Source organism: Eupeodes corollae, chromosome 3 (genome assembly GCF_945859685.1).
Source record: "Eupeodes corollae chromosome 3, idEupCoro1.1, whole genome shotgun sequence".
Lineage (NCBI taxonomy): Eukaryota > Metazoa > Arthropoda > Insecta > Diptera > Syrphidae > Eupeodes > Eupeodes corollae.
Window position 1 is genome coordinate 43,386,213 of NC_079149.1, and position 20,256 is coordinate 43,406,468.

Here is a 20,256-nt window from a genome sequence, read left to right on the forward strand (position 1 = left end):
AAAATATCGTTGATAAAGGCAAAACAAGCCTTTCGAATATTTGGGTGTTTTTTCAGCTTAGTACCAACTTTGTTTTTATTTTTTATCTGCTTAAGAAGGCAATGGCTTATCCAAGGCTTTAAAAACTTGTTTTTATTTTTCTTAATGGAAAAAGAAGAAAATGTATTGATGCGCTTTTGCAAGATTGAGTTAAAAAAATTAAACGAAGAAGATGGATCCTTTTCAGAATAAACTAGAAACAAAATAAATAGAAAATGACTGGAGCTAAAATATGTTAACAATCCTAAGTCAATTTATATACTACGAACAATCAGAAGACATCAGCGATACGCCAAAAGCAACATTAAGACTTCAGTAATTTTGGGTTGTGATACAAAATTAATTTGATTTTATCTTTAAAGATTGCACTTGAGATTTCGCCCATATCTTCTTCGTCACCTGATTGTGCGAACTACGTACGTTGTTTTAAAGAATCCTGAAAATATCACCAATTTTAAATGCAAAAAATATATTTGCTGAACACTTTTATATCTCCTTGCACTTTACCACATTTTCATCACAAAAATTATAAAAGTTCTAATTATGTCGAGGCAACTCTAAAAGATAAAACAATTTTTTGTAAGTTAAATCCTCCGTTGCTCTTAAGCATTTTTGACAGTATTGTTTGCAAAAGTCAGAAAAATATACATTTATTTTTCACTCTCATCTTTTGCATTCTATTTTGTTTCAGAACAAATTTTTATCGATCGAAGTCGCCTACTATAAAAGTTCTGGTCTTTTATTTGTATGCAGAAAGTTCCAAGTTCAATATCAAGTTCAACCAAACTTTTTATTTTTCATTCGATTTACTTTCAACAACTTTTATTCCGCATATAATTTTTTAAGGGAGTCGTCTGTGGGTTAAAAACGTTTTTTGACGATATAATAATTTAACAAGAATAATTTATATTTTCACCCTGGTTTTTATTCAAGAACTGGTAACTTCAAACTTTTCGGCATAATGGTATAATAATTATTGTATTTAACCTTGACAATTATTAATTTGTTAAGACACATCTGTTAGCATAGAACATGCAAGTTGTTCCCTTACAGCATTCCAAATTGGATCCAAGACACTAAGGAATTAAAATAATTTGCACAAAATTAGTTATTATTATTATTAATGAATAGGAAACACTTTTTCGAAAAAATACTCACTTCACTTCCACGTGCTAAACAATTTCCAGGTTTTGGTGCTTCAACTGCAGGTCTTGGTGGCTGTTCGTCTGGAATAATTAGTCCATCACCAACACATCTGTTAGCATAGAACATGCAAGTAGTTGGCTTACAGCAACCTAAAGACGCTCCAAGACACTATTTAATTAAAAAAAAAATCACAGTTGTTATTTTCAAAACATTATTAAAAAAGGACTTTTAGTTCTAATTACCTCACTTCCGCGTGGTAGACAAGTGGCTTCCTGTGCAAATGTCATGGAAATTGACAACATACCAATGAAGGCCAAGAAGAATATTTTCATCATGATGATAATTTGCTTCGTTCTTAAAAAAAGAATTTATTGATCACTTACTAAACACGGTTAGTATTTAGTACTGAATAAAATGGATAATGGTTTCAACTCCATATTTATAAGAAAAATAAAGTTTTTAAAGAAAGAGATAATGACAGCTTATCAAAAAAAAATAAAACATTTTCAAAGATGTGATTAATTTTTTTGTTAATTTCAATGTACTAAGAACTCAATATCATTTTTGATAAAATTGACACATAAGTGTTTTAAAAACAAACTCAATTTAAAGATAGTAAGCTTACGATTTCCGACAGATATAGTATCGTTAAAAAAAATTACTATGGTGATTATAGTAGCTTGACATACAAATTTGTATTTTTTTTAAGTTTAACAAAAAATGATATTTCTTATTTGATTAAAGATAATTTGCAACATTATACAAACAAATATTTCAAAACAAAGTAAACTTACGATTTAAAAAAAAGTAATGATCACACTGATGGACTAGTAGTATATGCCTTTTGAAATAAGTTACTCTGGTTTATATAAAATCAAAAGTGAAATTTAAAAGTTGGAAAATGCGGGCCTAAGGCTTTGTTTCGAGTTATGCATGAAGGTTGCGGAAACTCCCACGTCTAATTAGATAAAAAAAAAACAAGAATTCAAGAGTAATTCGGCTTATAAAAAATAGCACATCGTTTCATCATTTATTGAAAAATAAAATAGTACACACGAATTAAATAACAAATAAACCAAGGTCAGATCTATACCTTCAGCCAGTGGTTGAGGGGTTCATCACATACTTACCATACTTACCATGAATTAAAATTTTTGAAAAGCGCTTGAAAATGTTCCTCGAGCCCTTGAAAAGAAAGATTGAGAAAATTGGCCCTAGATTATGCGTACACTCTTGAAAACTTATCAATATATACTAATAAACAAACTAACTTCTCTAGGTATTCACTATTCCCTTCTAAAGAGGCTTGAATCATATTTAGCTGGTAAAATTCAAATATTAAAAGTTGATAGCTCTTACTTACTTACTTACTTAAGGTTGCGCTACAGTCCTGTGTGAACTAGGGCCTCAACCAACAAGCTTCTCCATCTAGCTCGGTTTTTAGCTAGATGTACAGTTTCGCGCTCCAAGTTGAGTGAGATCACTTTCCACTTGTGCGCGCCACCTGATCTGCGGTCTTCCTCTATTGCGCTGTCCTGTGGTTGTGGGTTCGAAGACTTTTCGGGCCAGAGCATTGGTTTCCATGCGTTCTACGTGACCCAGCCATCTTAGTCGTTAGACTTTTACCCTTCTGGCTAAGTGTACGTCGCCGTACAGCCCATACAGCTCGTCGTTCCATCTTCTCCTCCACTCCCCTTCGATGCATACAGGACCGTAGATCACACGAAGAACTTTTCTCGCAAACCGACCCAAGGTGCTTTCATCCGCTTTTGTCATAGTCCATGCCACTGCACCGTATAGCAGGACGGGGATGATGATGGTCTTATATAGCGACACTTTGTTCGCTCGAGAGAGGACTTTACCACTCAATTGCTTTCTTAGCCCAAAGAAACAGTGGTTAGCAAGAGTTATTCTGCGTTTGATCTCAGCGCTGGTGTTTTTTTCTGCGTTTTCAGTGGAGCCTAGGTAGACGAAGTCCTTGATTACCTCAAAGTAACGTCTGTCGATGGGGACGTTTTAAGCAAGACGTCATTGTTGTATGTCCTTTCTTGACGACAGCATGAACTTTGTTTTGCCCTCATTAACCGTTAAACACATTTTTGCCCCCTCTGCCTTAATACTCACAAAAGCCCCATTGAAATCACTGAATTCTTCCGATTATGTCAATGTCATCAGCATATGCTAGTAATTGCACAGACATTTGAAAGATAGTGCATCTAGTGTTGACGTGTGAGCTCTGCACTATTCTTTCAAGTACGATGTTAAAAAAATCGCATGACAGCGCATCACCTTGTCTAAAATCTTTTTTGAAATCGATAGGTTCTGTTAAGTTGTTTCCAACCTTTATGGAGCAGCGCGAATTCTCCATGGTCATCCTACACAAACTGACGAGTTTGGCAGGGATGCCAAAACTAGAGATGGCTCTATACAGCTCGTCCCTATAGATGCTGTCATATGCGGCCTTGATTTGGTGTTCTTGGATTTTTCCCAGGATCTGCCGTAATGTGAATATTTGATCGACTGTGGACTTTCCTGGTCTAAAATCACCCTGATAAGGACCTACCGGGTTGTTGACGATGAGCTCTAGACGTTCACATATTACGGCAGAGAATATTTTATAGGCGATGTTAAGTAGACTGATTCCTCTATAGTTGGTGCAGTTTAGAGGGTCTCCTTTTTTCAGGATCGGGCAAACAATACTGAGGTTCCATTCATCGGGTATGCTTATTTCCGACAAATATCTTACAGATAAGTTGGTGCATGCTCCTAACCAACTTATCTCCAGCTGCTTTTAAGAGCTCGGCATCCGAGCCATCCGCGGCTTTATTAGACTTCAGCTTAGATAAGACAATCTTTTCTTCGTCTAAGTCGGGAGGACGGTATTGCTGGCTTTCGTCGTCTATGTTGAATGGATCATCCTGCCTGACAGCTGAATTCGGTTCGTAGGTGCCGTTATATAGTCTGTAGAAGTGGTCCTTCCATATCCTCAGCATTGACCGCGGTTCCACTATGATGTTTCCACTTTCGTCTTTGCAGCCTTTGGTTCTAGGTTTATGTACCTGTGAATTTCGTTTCACCTGTTCATACAACTTTCGAACTTCATTCCTGCTTTTAAACCTCTCAACGTCTTTGACCGCACGGTTCTCATGCGCTCTATTTTTCCTTCTGAGTAGTCGGCGTTCCTCTCGCCTCTTCAGCTCATGAGCAGCCCTCGTCCGTTCGTCTGTCTCCACTTTCCCACAGACTTAACCATTAGTTCGATTGAGTTCAAACTTGGTAATTAAGCTGAATCAAGCTGATTCGCGTTTTACGTTTTTTTAATTTGTTTTTAAGATCAAAAATAAGAATAGACAATGAAAAATTCGAATTTTCTCAAAAACAAAACGAATCGATAGATTTTTATTAATTTTACTCTAAAACTTGTTAGCTTAACTCTAATTTATTGCTCCTGAAGGTTATCACCCCCCATTTATTTTGTTTTTAATTTTTCTAAAGAACTCATGAACCGATTTTAATAATTTTTTACATGTATAAGCTCTTTATAATCTTAATAATATTTGATCAAAGATATCAACATTTTTATTTTGGATATTTAAAAAATATGGATTTTTTTTCAAAAATCGTCATCTCTAAAATTAGTCAATATTTGTTTAAACAAATTAAATATAAATTTCTAAAAGTAGTTAATATTAAAAAAAAAATATAAAATGTATTCTTAATAACTGGTCCTATTTTTGAACAGACTCTTTGAATACAGTAGTCAAACGTTCGATTCGCATCTCTTAATATAATAACTGAATCAATTCAAATCTCAATTCAAAATAATTAAAATAATGAAACTTCAAAACATTGCTAAGGTAGTCATTTTTAAAGTTAAAAAAAATGTGAAATTTTTGTATAAAAACAAATTTTTTGTTTGAATAAATGTATAGTTTAAGTTTCGAAGAACTTTACTAAAAATTCTAGAAATTCTAGAAAAATAAAATAATTAAATATGGCTAAAACGTAAAAGAAATCAAAACGTTTTTTCTTTTTAATAAGTCTATAAACTCTAGCAGCCAAAAGAAGGTTTTAAGTGATTAAACATTTAACCTTGGACAAAAAACATTGAATTTACTCGCTTAAAACAATAATAGAATCATGTTAGTATCGAGGTTTTGCTAAAAATTTAAATCTACTAAACAAATATTTGTTGTAAAAGTTGTTGTTGAAAGTTAATTTTGGAATAAAGGTTTTTGTAACTTACTTCTAAGAAATTGTATCAGAATTACTTGAACTGTTTATTTTGTGTTGAAATCAGAAGTTCAAAAAAAACTAACCAACTCAATATGTCGAACAACATTTTGAAATTCAAAGAATTTTTTTAAAAACCAAAAAATGTTTTACCAAAATGTACATTCAAGCTTTTCACTCTCGCTTTACCCAGCCGAAAGAGCTTTGTGAAATAGTAGAATGTGAGGCGAACACATCCACCATGAAGTTTAAAAAATACATCCAAAACTTCTTTGGAGAAACCTGCTTATCTGAAATACTATTTCATCTCCAATTTTTTGTCGGAAAATTACCATTAAAATAATTCGCGTAAAAGCGAAATTCTCTTGAGTGACAAATCCTTACACGTGAAAATATTTTCAGTTAACATCGAATTTTTGATGTTATCGAATCCAAGCTAGTTCAAAAGATAAAATCGTTTCTACCTCTATAGAAGTTTTAAATCCATTGAAGTCTCATTTTTTCACTTACAGCTAGGTTCCGAAAATCTAGTGAAATCACATCGAAATCAAAATTAAAAATCGAGTGAAATTGTTTTTACGGTTCTATCATTCGATCGATTTCATAACTTTCAATACTTTTCGAAATCACTTCAAATGATATAAACATTTTTAAATTTTTATAATTTTTTTTTATTTTTCTGAGCTAATAAAATAAATATGTATACAATCTCAGTGTTCTTATTTTTATTTTGTTGATGTACGTGACAGCTTCAGATTTGCGGTTGTTTGCGGTAAGCAGTTTCCAAACTTAGGTTATGAAAGACTGTTTTTGAAGTCTAGTTTCTAAATGTGTCTTGAAGTTATATTCGACTTGGTTTTACAGAGAAGACATGAAGTGTGTTAAAAATAAATTTTAAATACAAAGTAGAACTTCTCAACTTGTTTACGAATAAAGTGCATTACATAAAAAAGTTAATGTTTATTTACTTTAAGGGATCCACTAGTACTACTTTTTTTTAAACAAGTTTATCATGTCGAATTTAAAGTTAACCTCCTGAATATGGTCGAAATCAAATCACTTGAAAATCCCAAATCGAAGTGTAGAACATGTAAATTATCTTCATTTTAAAATAATAAATAACATTTTGACTGAACTTTCAACCATGGCTTAGAAACTTATTTCGATTCTTGCATTTAATGTAATAAATTTACCACAAACAATTTATATTTTCAATCTGGTTTTTATTCAAACAGTAGTAACTTAATGTTTGTTGTATTTCAAAACGTATATTTAACCTTGAGAAATTGAGACACATCGGTTGGCATAGAACATGCAGGTTGTTCCCTTACAGCAACTTAAATCGGATCCAAGACACTGTTATAACAAAAACAACAAAGAAAGGTATTGATTTAAGCAAAATTAAATAGTATTACTATTATAAATGACAGAAGATTGTTTTGTTCGTATGTACTTACTTCACTTCCACGTGTCAGACAATTTCCAGGTTTTGGTGCTTCAACTGCAGGTTTTGGTGGCTGTTCATCTGGAATAATTAGTCCATTGCCAACGCATCTGTTAGCATAGGTCATGCAAGTTGTTGGCTTACAGCAACTTAAAGATGCTCCAAGACACTATTTATTTTAAACAAAAATATGTTTTTTTTTATTACAAATCACTAATGAAGAAGAACTTTAAGTAATTATTACCTCACTTCCGCGAGGTAGACAAGTGGGTTCCTGTGCAAATGTCATTGAAATTGACAACAAACCAATGAAGACTAAGAAGAATATTTTCATCATGATGATAATTTTTTTAGTTCTGCTAAAAAAAAACTTTGTTAAGATTGTAGTGTGAACATATTTTTGAAACACAGTTGATTAATTACGAATGAAATGGCTCAAAGTTTGAAATAAGCCAACGTAAAAGACTTTGCATTCTGCTAGGTATTTTTTTCTAAATATTAATGAATTTTTAAAATGCTTATTTTCATTTATTAACAACAATCCATCTAAACACTTTTAAACTGGGATAGCGGAAAAAAAAACAAAGCGAACCTACCTAAATCGAAAGAATTTGAAGTTTCAGAATCTTGGAAGTTATACCTATGGATTTGCCATAATACTACAAAAGCCATTTTATGATTTCAACCCAAGTAAAATGTTGAAAATAGGAAGAAGCTAACATCGTTTAAAATTATTCTTTAACTTGAATTAAAATGACATTTTGACATCTAATAAGAAGTGCCACAAGTCTTAGATGATCTGAATAAATTATCTGGATAATATTGGAGAAATTGTTCTTTTCTTTGTTGATTTAATATTAATATCAAGTTTTCCAAATGTTAGTTTTATAACTAAATTTTTCACTATTAAACTTTTTCGCTATTATTCTCATTCACTTTGCTTTATAACATTGTGGCGACATGTAACAATATAATATGATAAAACTATTTCATTAAAAAATAATATTTCACTTTTAATTTTACAGGTTTTTACACCAGTTCGTATATATTTGCTTATTGCCAAAGTCCCCACAAAGGTAAATATATTTTTTTATGACAACAAAGTAATTTTTTTTTAAATATAACTTTAAAAATAATTTAGATCGAAAGTCATTTCCATTATTTGGATATTCATTCTGTGGAGAGTAAAAAACCCTCACATTTTTGCATCATCACAAATGATAGAACCTATTCATTTGCAACAACCGGCGATGCGGGAAATTTCAGTTCGGTAAGTTGAATTTTAATTAGTCTTTTGCTCCCTGACCCTTTTTTTTATTTATTGATTTTTCTTATTCCTCTTTATATTCATTCATATTGTCATTTAATTTATATATATATATATATTTTTGTATTTAGAATGCCGATGTTATCCTCACAGATCTGGCCTCAGCGATAAAACAAATTTTTCCAACAGTTCCTCTCAAATATATAATCAGAAGGGTAAGAGATTTAGAAGATATCACATAAATTATCGTAGTTTAAGATTTCTATTTTTTTTCTGTTTTCATATTTTAAATGGAACACACTTAATTAAAATGCATCCCTACAATATTTACTGCAATTTAACCCCAATTTTACAAAAACAACAACAACAAAAATGGAAGTATATGACAAATTAAAAAAACTAAAATTTACATTCAATTGTCGAGTTCATGCACTAAACAGAGAGTGTCCCACTTTATATAGAGTACACTCGTATCGTACACTTGTTCATCACCATGTTTAATTCGAGTCATAAAGAAATACTAAAGTAATTTCACAGCCCGCAACATGTTTTGTTTTTGAGGTGGGTGTTATGAGAGCAATGCAATTTAAAACCCAACGAAAAATAAAGTCGTCGAAAAATTATAAAAAAGCAGGTAGTAAAATTTTGCGGCTTGAGTTGGTTTGAAAAGTTTATTTCAAAACAAAAGATAATGAGTTCGAAAATGGAAGAAAAAGCTTTAAGTACATATTCATACTTAAAGTAATTTGTATTGAAAATTCTTTAAATAAAACACAAACCAGAAAATAACACAAAAAACATAAAATAACACAAACAAATATTGCGTATAAGCCTAAGTGAACAACTTGAAATTTATTTCACTCTTATTCATGTGGATGTGGTCTTAGATTTAAAGTTTTTTCATGTAGTAAATTACAGATTTTATTGTTATTAAATCAAACACTTTAAATTCGTTGAAAAAAAAGTGTTACTTTAACTTTGAAGGATTATTTGAGTGAAAGTCGATAAGAAACATAATTTAAGAATAAATGTGATTTGTTAAAGGTCTGTACCTTTCGATGAGGATAATTATCAAACTAGTTGTCATACTTATTATGTGTGTTTGAATTTGTTAGTCACGTTTTCAATTCTGAGAAATTTATTTCCAAAATTCACTTTGTTCACAACAATTGTAACGCACTTTTCGTCAAATTATGTTTATCAATGAGGCTAATTTTTGGCTAAATCGGGGTTGTCATTTTTGTAGTCAACAAAAAGTCTCAATTACATCCCTTCATTACCATAAATTACGAAGGCCAAATAACTGATTTTGATTTGTTTTTCGTTTATTCGAAGAAGATTATGCAACAAGCAATATAGCTCGTGGAACCATCACTTTTCTAAGCCAATCATTTAGTGACCGAATCATTTCAGGAAATGAAACTATGAATTGACCACTTCGTTTCTGTAATTTAAAACGTTTACGCGAGTTCTTAAATCCTCTATTGTATGCTGATAAATTAGGAACGGATAAAGCCAACATTCAATGCACCATTAAAGAAATAAGACTGGATGTAGATGTATCCGAAAAAGTAGAGCAAAATTGAACCGATTCAGCAGGCCTCCTAAACATTATTTTTTAACATTGAATGCCATAAAATTTTACGATAAATTAATTCAAAGAAAATTCAGTCCAATATTTTAGTATTTACAGTATGCTTCTTCTGATGAGTTTTTGAGCGAACGTTTTGTTATTGAACCGATTCAGCAGGCCTGCTAAACATTATTTTTTAACATTGAATGCCATGAAATTTTACAATAAATTAATTCAAAGAAAATTCAGTCCAATATTTTAGTATTTACAGTATGCTTCTTCTGATGATTTAAGGAAATCAGATCTTTTATAAACCCAAGACCTTAAGTCAGAGCCAGATGTATAAGAATAAAAGTAAGATAACACTTTAGTAAGACTACTGCACAAAAAAAATCGCAAATACAACCAATATAACAATTTTACTTTTCGTATGTCTAAATTTGTAAGAACTGTATTTAATTATAATTCAAGTTTATGAAACACAATTTCACTAGTTAACAGGCATGATTTTAGTCTAATATTAAGCAATTTATTTTTGGGATAAACACCTTTATTTATAATGAAAAGAAAATGTATGTACGAAATCAGGAATTAAGAAGTGGTTTAAATTATTTTATTTTCTGACAACAACAATGTATGTAGATTGTAGATGCACTTATGATAAATTAGAATTGTTTCTAATAAGAAAAAAAGTAATAGTACCTACACTTAAAAAGTAGTTATCCGGTGTTAAGGGTTTTTAAAAAAACTTTAAACTGAAATTAAAAGCATCAAATGGATTCATTTTATATAAAAACAGTTTGACGAAGATACATAAATGTAATAATTTGTTGATTTAAGAACACGACCTTAAATTGTGTTTTTCTATTTTATTTCTATTTAATAAACAAATACACAAATATTTGCTTGGTCTTATATTGATTAAGTTGTTTTTATTGAGAAATAGACATACGTAGTGTTTTTCTGATGTAATTTTCTTTAGCAAAATGGAAGAAAATTCTGTCCCAAAATACGCAAGAAATTGTTTTACGCTCTTTCTAATTCCAACATATTTGATTTACTCTAAACATTATATTAAACTGCAAACAATAAAGTTGAACAAACTATTTGTTCAAGTGTCTTACATAATTATAGCCAAAAATAGTAAACACAAATGTGTGCCCAACAGTTTGTAGACTTCTAACTTTCAATAATTACAAACCACGTATTAGTTTAGTCTTAAGACTGATATTGATAATTATCATACTTAGCAATTATAATTAGTTGTGTTTTTCAAGGGATTGCTCTTTATATTTCTGACTTACTTAAAAAAAATAAAACGCATATAGTTTAATGATTTTAAGAATTTAGCTTTATTATGTTTTAAGAATAATTAATGACTGGCTCGAATAAATTCAATCCGAAAGGTCCAATTTTCGAAAATGTTTGCACCAATTCAGCAATAACGCGCCAAATATTCTTTTCAAGGTGTCAATCGTTTCGGGCCTATCTGCTTATACAAGAGACATCACCCAACCCCACACAAATTAGTCTAAAGGTGTCAAATCGAACAATCTTGGAGCCCACGCCACAGGCCTACAACACCAGAAGTTTTCTTCCGTAGCACGTAGCGCGCGCGCGCCGTCTTGATCAAGTCATTAATCATGGCTCTATATCGGTCCACACTGACTGTAACAGAATGGCCGGCTCCATTTTTAAAGAAAAATGGACCAATGATTCCCTTTGCCCGTAGGTCACATCAAACAATGGCTTTTGGAATATGATCACTCCAAAACCAAAACTAAACTTCATAGCTGAACACAATTTTGTTGTGAAAATTGGGATCCGTGGCCATATCGTTTTGGGCCTATTCACCGAACTTGCGATGCTCTTCATAGATTTTGTAAGCCCACATACCAACTTGTTTCTTTATACGTAGAAAACAGTTGTCCGCGAAAATGTATGTTTGATGTTTAAGAACAAGAACAAGTCGTTGTACGTCAAATCAAGGGGTTTGAAAACAACACAGAATATAGTTTCGAAAATTATTCAGAATTATTGGAAATGGCTAGGATTATAAAAAAAAGTAAAATAGAAATTAGACCAGAAAATCTGCAAATTCAAAATCTATATGTAAAAATATTGCAAATCAAAACAATTATGCACTTTTAGATCCGGCAATAGTGAGACTGGTAGACAAATTTGAAATGTTGGAACTAGTAAGTGATGTAAAGAATAAAAACAGTGTGTTTCCTGGCTCAAGAACAGTTGAAAATATTGCTACTGTAGCTCGTGGTGTTGACAAAAACTCAGGGTCGATCTCGTATATCTTTGAATTATGCATTCCACAAATAAAATCACACCATATTTAGCATAAACACTTAGGACTGAAAGCTTTTAAAGCTCGTTTACATAATTTTCATATCTTCAAAAACGATCTTTACCAGTCTTTCCTGAAATTTCTAACCTACTAGGGTTTTCATTGAATTAAACATCCATGGTTAAAACTTTTGGTCTCAGACATTTTCAACTAAACAAATAAAGAAACATTTTAAACTTTAGAAAACCCAACCTAATCAAATCAGATACAAAAAAGAATTAATTTGCGTTTTAATTCCTTTTCACTCGCTTACATGCCTTCTTCCAGCTACATTCATCGTGTAGTAGTTACATCAAATAAAACGCAAACAAAACATGACTTTTCGATTAAACTCAACATTTCAAACAACGTTGCTTTTTGCTTCACAAAAGACAAGTTATCATATCTCTATCTCGATATGATTGTGTTGTGCATCCACATTTTCTTCTGCCCCTGGCCAAGAAATTCCCATTAAATTCAGCGGAAAAAATCGATGGCAGTCCATATGGTTGGTTGGATACTGATGGTTATATCCATGATGTTCATCTTTACATCTTTTTCTCTTTTTTTTTTAATACATAGATGTGCCCTAAAAGCGCTGACCTGAAATTGAGGTCATCTTTTTGTTGTTGTTGTATCCTTTGCTCAGTGTTCATATTCATCCCTTATGCTGTGTGCCTTGCAATTTCTATATATAATAGCGTACATAGGTTACCTGTTACTGAAAGTTGCCTCCAGCCGCGCGTATCATCAGAATGACAATAGGGCTTTTTGCTGAGTTGGACACCATTTCATTTATTTCACAATGTGCATTTAGTTTCCTGAGATATGTCCTCTTAATTCCATATGTGTCAAGGAATCCGAGAGCAATGTGAGAGAACTGAGGACATATTTATTATAAGCTTTTCTTTGAACTGGAAAAATTGTTGCAATTAAACTTGAATAATTGATATATAAGGACGAATGTCTTTGTAGTCAGAGTATCCTTTCCTTTCCGTATATATACAAAGAAGAAGAGTGTCAACGTTTAAGCTTACGCGTGATAGCGCCTAGTGCCTAGTTGATCTGGATTTTAATTTTAGTTTTGAAATCGGAACCTAAACGTGAGAAAAGGAAGCAAACAAACTCATCATCAGGGATAAAAGAAAACACGCCCCATCGTCGTCATAGTCATCCTCATCGTCGTCTTCGTAGTCGTCCTCGTCGGTCGGTGTCATAAAATGAATGGCAGCCTTTTGTGCCAGATTTCCACTTTTGTGTGTTAGCAGAATGAAATTCATAATTCCATGCACGCTTCCGAACTGCCACCGGAAAATAATAATGAACAAACAAAAGTGTTGTTTGTATTCTTAACTAAAAATACCATAGTGCAAGAATTCAAAGAATCTTTGATAACGATGATGGTTAAGATGAGAGGTTTTTTTCTTTTTTGTTGTTTATGTTATTTTTGCTTGTTGTCATTTAGTTTTTGCATGAGTTAACATCAATGTTGGGCTCATGATGAAAACACATTGGCAGTCAGACAAGCGTCAAGGTGGCGATACATATAATAACAGGGTGGACCATGCAGTGGTTTCTTCTTGAATCAAAGGTTATTTTGACACTGACAGCTGTTTGTCACTCGAAATGTAGACAGAAACCCAGTATTGTACCTCAACAGAACGAAACTTTACACTTTTTAAACTTTTTTGGGATTAAGTCTTATTTAGCCCAAATTATGCGTCGTACACAAGTTTAAAGAGCAAACAGCTCGTGAGACTGGTATACTAGTGATCAAAACATTAATGATCCTTGTGGTCGTACTCCGCGAGCAGGCAAGAATGTAGCTCCTGTAGCCGAAAGTCTGAGACTCTATTCACGAACATTAACACTTCGTCTACGGTCTCAACAGCTCAATGTCACGCATTTGACTGATGCCTGGAAAGAGTTCTGCTGAAAAATCTCGTAGCGTTAGAATTTATAGGGTTGAATTGGCTCAGTAATTGGTCTTAGGGCACCTTGAATATGAATAAGCTTTTCTGATTAGACGCATTTTCATCTGGGACTCACAAGACTCGCACGTTCTATTCAAGATAAGACGAAAAATAAGTCCAAGATCTTTTACTTTTTTATTGTGCAACAGGAACAATTTTCAGCAGTTATTTGCCTTATTACACTTAAACAATGCCAAATTGATAATATTTCACTTTCAAGAGTATGGTTGATATACACTCAACGTCGCACCTACCTCAAATACTAAATATTAAAACAGTTACCATACCCACCGTAAAAATAAGTTGGTCTTATTTCTCGACATAAATTGGACTTATTTCACTTTGTCACTGAGCAATATGACCAACTTGTGGAAATTGTCCTTATTTCTATTTTTTAGTGCAATAAGTCCAATTTTCGTAAGCTGGTCTTATTTCACTTGGCTTTATTTCAAGGCAACTAAAATACAACCAACTCCAAAATTGATCTTTCGCGACAAATTTTAGATCCAAATTATAAGCTGTCTTGACGATGTCTATTGGCTGCATCTGAGATGTGATTTGAACCATTTTTATTATATTATATGCAAACAATTTGGTAGCGATTCATCCACACAACAATCAGTAGCTCGAAACCTTCACCAACTTATTGTAAAATTAAAGCGTTACTGCCAAGAAGCCACTTGAACGTCTTGGTGTTCAAAAATGAGTTAGAATTTTTGACCTTACTAATGGAAAAATTTTATTTTATTTTATTGAATTTATAAAATAAACTTTTATCTGCCCCACCCTTTGAAAGAAATGATAGGCTGGTTAGCAACAAAAGTTAATATTGTTTATGTTAATTAAAGTAATGAACTGAGAAAAAATCAAGACAAGGATTCAGCTTCTACTATTATTTAAATTTTCTTAATCCCCAATACTTCATTTAACAAAATAAACTAGAAATAGCATCTTATTTTACTTTATCTCAATTTTCCACTTACCCACTCTTCTTCATAACTTACATTTTCACCAACTCAATGAGTCAGTTTCTCGCTTTCGCAGTCAGTTACTCCTTTGATTTTAACGGATGTAAGTCCTGGATTACAAAGTAACAACAAATGATATTCTTGTGAACAACGCCTTAAATTCAAACATCCCTTTTTGAAAATTAAAGCTGCAAAATGAGCTAAGTTATATCACCTTAGCCATTTGGACTTGACTCCTTCCGTTCATCTTCAGAAAAGAAAAAAAAACAAATCTAAAGCAAGGAGTACCTTAATTTCTTATTAAGAATTTAGAAAACACGAGGTAAACATTTGTGTTCGTTCAACCAGTAACTATACACCCTGAATATTTAATCAACACAACTTGGAACATCCCGAACATTTCTCCCAACTGGAGGAATAGCTTTAAATAAGCAGTAAAATAGATTTTTCTTCTCTGAAGAGCGCTAGTACCTATAGCTTCCTTCAAAATCCTTCTTTAACGTCCTTATGTTAATTGGGACATTTATTGTCACTTTCTTTTGTTATTCTTGTCTTGTGAGTTTTTTTAAATATCCCTGTCAACATCCTCGCGACAAATTATCTTTATTTTCCTAAATACGTACTTGGGAGTACCAACTCGCCTTTTGAATTGAAACTGGACGTTCTCAAAAATAAAACAACAACACTTCAAAACTGGACATAACTTTTTTTGTATATGTATAATGCATACATATATTTCTCTACATAAAACAAAATGTTTGTTACGTAAACATGAGTTTTGGGTGTTATCTCTTAAGTATTCTATTTTCTTAACAGTCCAACAGTCCCAACTTGTGCCTTTGAGAAACAAAAACAAATATATTCTGCCTCCTTTAGAGACAATCATTTTCATTTTTGGAAAAGAACAAGAAAAAAGACCTACAAAACAAAACAAAAAGTCTGAAGGAGAAAACTTTTTAAGTGCTACATGTCCAATCTGGAGCCAGAGATTAATTTCATCTCATTTTTATTTTTCTCTTATTCGTATAACAATCATGATGGGAACTATGATGGCCCCACTTGAACTTTCGAGTTTGTTCCTTATTGAAAAAAAAAATAGAAAAGAAAACTAAACATTTTATGTTGTTTTGAAAAATACATGTAAATAATTATATAACTTTCACAGATCGATATTCATCCGCCAGAACGAGAATCAATTTTCTCCGAAGAACTCAGACCATCTGACCCGCGTAATGTTGGACCATGCGGTGGTTTTAGTACCCAATATGCCTGCATGTGTGATTTTCATGGAGTGCCATATCGAGAAGAAGTCGCTTGGGACATTGACACCATTTACCTATCCCATGACACTAGGATACTGAATTTAAGAGATTTTGATCATTTGGAACCAAAGTAAGTTAAACAAAATTCTATACTTTTTGCCTTCTAAAGTTTATAAAAATGTTTTCATAATTTCAGAGATCTAATGGCGATAGTATCAGCTTTGGAATATAACACGTTTTTTCGTGGTCTAAAAGCTTCCCATATGAGATTATCACATGAAACACTTGAAAGAATATTACATGTGCTCAAAAGGTCAATGTGGCTGGAGGAGTTACATTTGGAGGCATTAGGATTAAGGTAAAAGTTTTGTGTTAAATTAATTTGAGAAAACTGTTTAAAAATATATTAATTCTTTTAAAAAAAACAGGTCGGATTTTCTTCATAAATTAGCTGTATCTGTGATTACAAATAACAATCCTGCGATTCGTACTATCGATTTGAGTCATAATTTAATCGAGGATAAAGGTGAGAGCTTTTATTTAATAACAATTTTATTAAATTCATTTTTTTAAATGTACATACAAACACATTTAATTCAATTGAATATCACATCATTACACCACGAATTGTATTTGTTAATTGTGAAAGGAAAACAAACTTCAAAAAATATAAATAAATAACGTACAATAGCACAAAACCATGTATAGTAAAGTACATTTGTTCGTCTTTCCTACAAGCAATAAAAAATAAATAATGTTACTGTCGCTTTAACACATACATATTTTATATAAATCACAATTTTATGTATGAAATCATAAAGGCTAGAAATCCCATTAAACTGCTTACACTGTTACGATAACTTAATTCGAAATGTACTCATGATTCGTAGAAAGTCTTCCTGAAAAATACCATCTCTGTATTTTTAATGATTTGAATCACACTGCCGTGTCATCCGGAATCAGCGTCCTGGTTTCAAAAATGCTTCCTCCGACCTCGTTTCATTGTTATATTTATACCTCTCGTATATAGCGCTTATAAGTGTTCCCTTGTTAGTCTCTTGGTCCTTTTATGGTTTTCGCCTACAAAACGGTGTCATTAACCAGGACTGCGAAGCCAGTTGCTCTCCAAATTCCTTCAAATAATGAGATTTGGCCACCCTAACTACCTTGACCTTATTGCCATTAAACTGAACTAAATAAAAAAAACATCATAGTACTCTACGGGTTTTGTTTTCAATAAGATGTTTCATTTTTATATTAAAATAAATCGAGTATGCTTTAGGGAAAATCAATGGATGGTTATTTTATTATAAAAAAGGTATGCGAATATCCGCCACGGCTACGGTTGCAGCAACATATTCTTAAGTTCTCCATGATCAATTCGCACATTTGCGGAAGTATAAACTCTATAACTTCACGAATTCAAATTTAAGGTGTTAAACCTATTTTATTGCATTGGCAAAGACTTTATCTTTCACGTAACCCCAACATTTCAGTGTAAGGTTGTTAGTTCACAAAATCTCGGCGGCCAATTGTGACTACCTTTTTTGAGAAATAACACCTCCAGAAAACTTTTTTTCAGCTATTTTATGGCCATACATACATTTTTGATCTGTGTATGTAGTACACTCCATTGACCTTAGCAGTTGCACCAGCCTAATTTTATTATAAGTAATGTCCAATCACAATACAAATACCTAATTTAATAATGACGCGTTGAGGATAGAAAGGCCTTGCAACATTCATTCTTGGATTTTTCGATCCAAAATTGCTTTAATTCTGATTATTATTGAAGCCTTCGAGTTGCAAACGGGCCTAATCACTGAGTGAGACCTTGAAATTCATCCACATTTTTCGGAAAGCGAGAATACAACGTCTCTGATGATTAACCGGCTTGAGTTCTTGTGCATTAAATCATGTTAAAAAGCTTGGAGATCTAAGTCATTATGCAAAATACTGTACAATGTTGTTTTCCAAATGCCTAGTTCCACTGGATTTACTTCAACACTACCAGCTAAAGCAGCAATATTCTCCGCTGCTTTTAAGCGACAACACCAGTTTCACTATGAGCAGTAAAGAAGCTGATTCTAGACGAGCCAAAAGTGATTTAACTAAGCGAACTGCAACTGCAATCTTTTCACAATTTTTGTAGTGTATTGTAATGCAATTTTGAACAAAGTATGGTGCGTTCCATTTTTAAGTAATGGTGTAGTTTGTACTTGTTAAAAAGATAGCATTTCATATATGAACCCTCTTTTATCCTTTATTTTAGTAGACGACTTGTGTGTCATTGGCTTCTTGAAATTAAATGCAGCTTATAAAGTAGTTATTTTTGGGAGGCTGTCTTAAAAAGTCCTGCTAACTATTATCTAAAAAGTGAATCATGGCGATCTCAAGGCAACCTAGCCTGAGATCCAATTAAAAAAAAAAGTGAATCATACTCTAAACATTTCCTTTTTTGTAAATGTATTTTAACATTTCTGATAAATATTTTCGTAATAAATGTAAAGTTTTAAATTTAAAGAGCTGCCAAAATATACAAATTATACTTGAAAATGTATTTCTAAATAATACATAGTTTATTTTCCTTCCGTTCTCTTCAACAATAAGATTTCTTGAAAGCAATAGAGCCTTCCTAGACATTTATCAGAACAAAAACACTTACCACTTTCTATATTAAATAATTGTTTGTCCATCCTCACAAACTCTTATCTTGCAGACAAATTAAAATAATTTTAGTGTAGGTACAAAAGAATCAAATTTAAAGAACTCTCCCATATATCACACTCAACATACAAAATCGATATCATAATATTTTGCAGTACTTATTTTTTAGTTTATATTCTACTAAAAAATTTTGTATTCTTGTAATTCGAGTGTAAAATATATTTTTTTAATGTAGGTGCAACATCGTTGTGTGCCCTACTTGGAAAAATTGTTCAAGGTTTGACTTATGTATTTACAAAAATGTTGATGTTAATATTAATCTAATTGTTTTATTCTTTCCTAGATTATATTTTCAATTTCGATTTAAATTACATTATTTTCAAAATCAGCCTTAAATATTTCATTTGTGCTTTGATGTCTTTTTCACAAATACAATTTATTTGCATATTGAATTTTTTTTTTCAAATGTCATTTAAAAACAAATCTAGCTGTGTTAAGTTCTATTTCCAATAATTATCCGCTGTTTTATTATTTCAAAATATTGTCATCAATTTTGATAAAACAAAAAAATCTACTTTGCATAATTATTTAGTGTTTGTTTATTTTATCTCAATGGGAAGTTAATTTAAAAAAAAATGCTTTTTCACTTTAAAACAAAAAAAATCTTTTTCAATGCACAAATCCTTTTTCTTAATCAGCATTAAAAGTAATATTTTTTTTTATAAAAGATTGAGTCTTTAAAATATTGTAAAATTATTTTAGGCGCAATACATCTTGCGGGCCCAATAGCTAAAGTATCAAAAGGTCTGTGTAAATTGGCTCTGGCACACTGTGGTCTAACATCGAAAGGCGTTAATCAAATGTCACATTCACTGTCACTCAATCAAAGTATTTCAAATTCGTTAACGTATTTAGATTTAAGCGGAAACAGCCTAAAAGATGATATAACCGTAAGTTATAAATTTATTTAATTTCTTATAAGTATGAATTATTTCTTAACTATTTTTTTTAAATATTTTAGAACTTACATAATTTTCTGGCCCAACCAAACGTTCTAGAGCATTTGGACCTCTCATCGACTGATATTACTTTAGAGAATGTAAGTTTCTATTTTTACAAAAAAGAATATTTTATTTAATGAACAAAATTGTATTTACAGTTATTTGGTGCCCTTTTACGTGGTTGTGCAACACATTTAAGCAATTTAAACGTCTCACACAATTCGTTTAGTACAAAGAAAGGAAAAGAAATTCCACCATCGTTTAAACAATTTTTTACAAGTACATTAAGTTTGAAACATTTGAATATTGCCGGATGTAAATTGCCAATGGAAGCATTAAAGTAAG

At 31.8% G+C, this 20,256-nt stretch overlaps 3 protein-coding genes across 10 annotated transcripts in view; 1 reads left to right on the forward strand and 2 right to left on the reverse strand.

Annotated features, from left to right (window-relative positions):
- Positions 1–20,256, forward strand: part of LOC129950155 (F-actin-uncapping protein LRRC16A) — a 171,972-nt gene that overhangs the window by 136,105 nt on the left and 15,611 nt on the right. For all 5 annotated transcript variants that reach the window (XM_056061995.1, XM_056061996.1, XM_056061994.1 and 2 more), the window contains exons 3-11: positions 7,888–7,938; positions 8,004–8,132; positions 8,261–8,344; positions 16,147–16,373; positions 16,440–16,601; positions 16,672–16,769; positions 19,673–19,860; positions 19,932–20,009; positions 20,070–20,251. In XM_056061995.1, the coding sequence (XP_055917970.1) occupies positions 7,888–7,938; positions 8,004–8,132; positions 8,261–8,344; positions 16,147–16,373; positions 16,440–16,601; positions 16,672–16,769; positions 19,673–19,860; positions 19,932–20,009; positions 20,070–20,251 (1,199 nt within the window). The remainder of the gene's footprint in view (positions 1–7,887; positions 7,939–8,003; positions 8,133–8,260; positions 8,345–16,146; positions 16,374–16,439; positions 16,602–16,671; positions 16,770–19,672; positions 19,861–19,931; positions 20,010–20,069; positions 20,252–20,256) is intronic.
- Positions 943–1,602, reverse strand: LOC129950161 (uncharacterized). Its single transcript, XM_056062005.1, has 3 exons — positions 1,428–1,602; positions 1,198–1,353; positions 943–1,115 (listed from the first exon to the last, which is right to left on the reverse strand). Exons 1-3 carry the CDS (start codon positions 1,518–1,520, stop codon positions 1,038–1,040), a joined length of 327 nt encoding a protein of 108 aa, XP_055917980.1. The 5' UTR covers positions 1,521–1,602; the 3' UTR covers positions 943–1,037.
- On the reverse strand, positions 6,621–10,459 carry LOC129950160 (uncharacterized). Of its 4 annotated transcripts, none has more exons than XM_056062001.1 (4): positions 10,409–10,459; positions 7,107–7,218; positions 6,876–7,031; positions 6,621–6,774 (listed from the first exon to the last, which is right to left on the reverse strand). In XM_056062001.1, the coding sequence occupies exons 2-4, from the start codon at positions 7,197–7,199 to the stop codon at positions 6,691–6,693; spliced, it is 333 nt and encodes a 110-aa protein (XP_055917976.1). In that variant the 5' UTR covers positions 7,200–7,218; positions 10,409–10,459; the 3' UTR covers positions 6,621–6,690. The 4 variants fall into 4 exon arrangements, with proteins under 4 accessions (XP_055917976.1, XP_055917977.1, XP_055917979.1 ...); XM_056062002.1 differs by having other exon boundaries at positions 7,107–7,221; positions 10,405–10,440; XM_056062004.1 differs by having other exon boundaries at positions 7,107–7,221; positions 10,409–10,426.

Coding starts and splice junctions, on each gene's coding strand:
- LOC129950161 (XM_056062005.1), bottom strand. CDS start 1,520: ATGATGAAAATATTCTTCTTGGCCTTCATTGGTATGTTGTCAATTTCC. Junction 1,354..1,427: donor GTCTACCACGCGGAAGTGAG/GTAATTAGAACT, acceptor TTAATTAAATAG/TGTCTTGGAGCGTCTTTAGG. Junction 1,116..1,197: donor GTTTAGCACGTGGAAGTGAA/GTGAGTATTTTT, acceptor TTAATTCCTTAG/TGTCTTGGATCCAATTTGGA.
- LOC129950160 (XM_056062001.1), bottom strand. CDS start 7,199: ATGATGAAAATATTCTTCTTAGTCTTCATTGGTTTGTTGTCAATTTCA. Junction 7,032..7,106: donor GTCTACCTCGCGGAAGTGAG/GTAATAATTACT, acceptor TAAAATAAATAG/TGTCTTGGAGCATCTTTAAG. Junction 6,775..6,875: donor GTCTGACACGTGGAAGTGAA/GTAAGTACATAC, acceptor TTGTTATAACAG/TGTCTTGGATCCGATTTAAG.